At 38.4% G+C, this 4,353-nt stretch overlaps 1 protein-coding gene across 2 annotated transcripts; it reads right to left on the bottom strand.

Moving 5' to 3' along the window:
• Positions 1-281: 281 nt before the first annotated feature.
• On the bottom strand, positions 282-4,353 carry LOC120058548 (E3 ubiquitin-protein ligase TRIM7-like). Of its 2 annotated transcripts, XM_039007330.1 has the most exons (11): positions 4,237-4,353; positions 3,857-3,972; positions 3,444-3,497; positions 3,195-3,299; positions 2,752-2,853; positions 2,496-2,657; positions 2,239-2,376; positions 2,062-2,113; positions 1,800-1,826; positions 1,673-1,699; positions 282-1,520 (listed from the first exon to the last, which is right to left on the bottom strand). In XM_039007330.1, exons 1-11 carry the CDS (start codon positions 4,253-4,255, stop codon positions 985-987), a joined length of 1,338 nt encoding a protein of 445 aa, XP_038863258.1. In that variant the 5' UTR covers positions 4,256-4,353; the 3' UTR covers positions 282-984. The 2 variants fall into 2 exon arrangements, with proteins under 2 accessions (XP_038863258.1, XP_038863259.1); XM_039007331.1 differs by lacking the exon at positions 3,444-3,497.

Genomic DNA, 4,353 nt, shown 5'->3' with positions numbered 1-4,353 from the left:
CATTATATTCAGCATTATGATTATAATAAGATTCATTCATCCATACAGTAATATAGTAGTATTCTGTTTAGTTATAATTCTAAGTCAAATGTATACATATTTTAGTCATTATTCATAAAAATCCCGTAACAACGGTACTACCTCATAAACACGGTCCTACCTCATAAACACAGTCTTAAATCATAAACAAGCTGGCTGGTGAGAGAAAGGTGAGACTGACTGATGATGAGAGACAAATACATCTGATTGGTTTGGACATCATCTGTGCCTATATAAACGTCCTCATGAATTGTCTTGAATTTAATTCTTCAAATGGTCTGTTTGAACAACAATATAAAGGCAACATGTTGGTCCCATGTTTCATGAGCTGAAATAAAATATCAAACCAAGGAAGCCAAGATACTAAAATATACTCCGTTCAATCCATACCTGAAAGAATAACAGAAAGTGCAAAGTGCTAAGTGCAAAACAAAAAAAGAAACAGATTTTAGCCTCTATAGCGTCGTCAGTCCTGTACAAACTCATTGAGGAAGTATGAAAAAATAAATATTATTTTTGTAGCTAACCTCAACTGATGAAATCATAGTAAACATCTAATGTCACCTTATCAATAAATTCACAAAGTAAAGCTTTTCCCAAGTCATAAAAAAAGAAAGATAGAAATCAAATTGCTACAGTATAACTGGAGTAAGGATAGGACATGGTCACCATTATGGATTACTGTTGTGCTTGGGGACGGAAGAGAACATGTTCAGAACAAAGTTACTAAATATTGTATACACCGTGTATGGAATTAGCTGTGTTTTTTGGCATAATTGGTACCGTCGTAAAGCAAGTGGGCGGAGTAATTTCCCCAAATGTCCCTGTTAAAAATAGGGTAATGTCATCACTTAGACTAAATGAAGGCCTGTGGTCTAGTGTGGTTCTTAGTCATGAGACATCCTCAATAACTTCTGTGACTTTTCTTTTCCATTTAGCTGTGTACTACAGTATGATAAGGTCTCTGTCTGTCTCTACTGTGCCAAAGACTGGATAAACCTGTTCAGAAAACGTGTCATTGAAGGTGTAGATATGACTGCGTGCTACAACATCATAAAAGGAGAGCTGCCCCTCCTCAATGTCAAGGTAGACCCCGATCTTCTTGAGATGTTCTGGAATCTTGATATCGACAGCCGGAACCGTTAGAGCCTTCAGCCCATTGACCTGCATCCGAAGTGTCCAGTAACCTGTTGACGTGTTCAGTTCAACGAAGCCTCTTCTTGGTGCAGACTCCCTGGTTATCCCTATCCTCCAGTCTGTCTTTCCTTCCACCCCCACCTCCCAGTAATGCCTACCCTTGGTAAAGCCCTGCGTTCCCAGTGCACACCACCACCCATCATACTTGTGAGATGCGCGGTAGTGACCGTATCCGTCTCTAGGATCATTTTTACTCTCTATTATTTTTCCCACTCTCACACGTTTCTGATTGTTGGACACTATGAAATCTGGATTGGCTGATTTAGGGTCCAAGAGAATGTCAACTGTAAGTTAAAAAAAAATTTTTTTACAGGATTATTAATTTACATAATGTAATTTTTTCTTTGTGAATAAAACAAAAATATTAAAAACAATTCTGAATTAAGACTGCCATTGTCATGTTGAAAAATCATAATGGTTTAGTAGTTTAATTTACCTGATGCTTTGCTTATCCAGTCCCATACTGAAATAAAACAACGTTTGAAAACCTGATGAGTTTACAACCGAAAAGTAATTTGAAAAAAGTGAATTCAACTGAATTTATTTTTAATCCTACTGCTTACCTGGTTCAGGAATCACTGTGGTGAAGGCTGAGGACAACATGAAAGCATTTTGAAGAAATGTCAATTCATGCAGGCATTTGCTTAATCAAACAGAAAGTGTTTGAGAAATGATAAAATTGGTTTCGTGCAGATTTAAAAAGTGTTTGAGGACTGAAAAAAAACAGGTTTCGTGCAGGTCAAATGATATACTGAAAGTATTGTGTAGGCCTACAGTCAATGTAATACTCATGTTATCTTAGCTCATGTTGAAAATGAGATGTACCTGAATGTTTGAACCTCTGCTTGGATTTGAGCCACAGCTCTGGGATGGAGCCCTGTACGACAAAGTGACCGATGATTAATGAGGAATTATCCTACTAATCACTCAGAAATATATTCCAACATCATAAATTAAGAGAAAAAAAAAAACCTATCCTACTAGGTTACTATCATGCCACACCTCTTGAGGCTGTTCCTGTAACACAGTCCAGATGAGGAAGTCCATGACAGGGAGCATGTTGGGTAGCTTCCCTCTCTTCCACTGTCCCTCCAGGTCCTGCAGGACTGAACACACATCCTCTCCTGGACACACTGAGTCCTACAGAGACACAGAAATGATATGTGAGAATTTACTAACCTTAAAAAGTTGAAATGCTTTTATTTTTTGTCATAATAAAGCACAGGTTGTTTAAAAATAGTTGTTGTTAGTTGTGAGACCTGTTTTCGTGATTGCAGTCCTGCAGCCCATTCTGAGACGATGTGCTGAGCTTCTGCCAGTCTTCTCTCAGCCTCTTTTGGAGATGTTCTCTCCTCTACCTCATAGTCCTCCCAGCAGGTACGCAGGGCCTTTGGTGAGCTCCTGCTTTGCCCCACGGATATCTTTAAAAACAGATGTTTGTCACTCGTACACAATCATTACAGGAGCATTGCATTAATGTTGCTGTTTTTTTTTGGTGGTTGTTCTCAACAGTACCTTCGGTAAGATGCTCAACTCCTCCGCCCATTGTAGGATGAACTGTTGACACTCTGCCAGGCTGTAGCCATCCTCGTGGCTGGAGGTGAAGTTATCTTGATACTGTGGAGATAGAAAACACATATACAACTGAAAGGTTGAAGGGAAAACGCCTACGTGTTCTCCTCGACCCTCCTCTCTCTTTATCGGTTTTGAATGGCAGGGTATGCAGCACATGCAATTTGCATGTGTCCTTTTACAATGTCAAACTCTTTATTCTTATCTCCCTATTTTTTTTTTGCTATGCATTTATTCAAATGTTCCATGGCGATCAGATGTTGCAATGCAAATGTTTGTTATACCGTATCGGGACGGTTCTATCCCTACTGCTCTTCTATTTCTGAACATGTAATGCTGTTGAGTAGCACACAGAGTTATCCTGTTCAGATGTTAACCAGGCCTACCTTTGATATCCGATGTAGCTCTGTGGCCAGTTCTCTGATTATGACTTTACACTCATCCAGAGATGGAGACTGGCTTGTTTCCAAGGTGGTAATCCGAGAGGGTCCCTACACAGAAAACTATTAGGAATTCTATAGTGTCTCAATGACTTGACACAACATGACATGACTTGACATAACAATACAATACTCATGATTAATTCAACAAACCAAAGCATTCAATCAATAATTCTGTAAAAGTATTACATTTACCTTTAAAAAATTCTTAACAATAATATTACATTTCTTCAGTGGTCTTGAGATTATCTGTAAACAAAAATAAATATGGTAGAAGTTCATCAACACTGGACCTATTCTAGAATTAGATGCAGAGAGGAGATGAAGAGGAAGTTGAGTTGCAGAGGAAGTTGAGTTGAAGAGGAAGTTGTGAAACTCTGAAGTTGTTTACATCCAAAAAAGAACAAGAAAAAAAACTGGCACAGCGATTGAAAATAAAGGTCACACACACACACACACACACACACACACACACACACACACACACACACACACACACACACACACACACACACACACACACACACACACACACACACACACACACACACACACACACACACACACACACACACAGTGTGAATTGACTTCTTTGTTGTTTTCCTTACCTGATAAAGGCTGAGATTAGGCTTCCCAAATGGTTGTGAACAACAATCATATGGATGAGTTTCTTTTCCACCAGATTTGCCAAAACTTCCAAAGCTCTGGCTGTCCTTTAATGTTTCTGGAAATGACCATCACAACCAATGAGCACAAAGCCATTAACAGCAGATCTCATTTGTTTCCAAAAAAAATGCAGGGTAAAAATAGACTTTCAACAGCAACAATAACAACATAAAAACCATATATTATTTAATCATACTGCTTGGATCAAATTTAATAAAAAATATGCATTTTTGAATATTTGAAAAAACACAGTGAAAGCTATAAAACAGCTACAACATGCCATATGTGCCTCTCTGTAGTCTTACTGCAGCAATTGACTCACCTGCAGTCCAATTTTTCATTGTTTCTGAAGCTTTTATACATAATTGAACTGTCTAGTACAGAGTTAGTAGCCTAGCCTGCTCCCCACAGAGACTGAAGAGGAAATATTCAGTAAACA

Source organism: Salvelinus namaycush, chromosome 13 (assembly GCF_016432855.1).
Source record: "Salvelinus namaycush isolate Seneca chromosome 13, SaNama_1.0, whole genome shotgun sequence".
NCBI classification, from domain to species: Eukaryota; Metazoa; Chordata; class Actinopteri; order Salmoniformes; family Salmonidae; genus Salvelinus; species Salvelinus namaycush.
Note: the sequence above shows the minus strand (reverse complement) of the source record. Positions and strands in the feature narration are given on the sequence as shown.

Bases quoted from the DNA above. Each gene is read 5' to 3' on its own strand.
- LOC120058548 (XM_039007330.1), bottom strand. The intron at 3,498-3,856 runs GTAAGGAAAACA...TTTTGTTTACAG, and splicing joins CTAATCTCAGCCTTTATCAG to ATAATCTCAAGACCACTGAA. The intron at 3,300-3,443 runs GTAAATGTAATA...TTTTCTGTGTAG, and splicing joins TTGTTAAGAATTTTTTAAAG to GGACCCTCTCGGATTACCAC.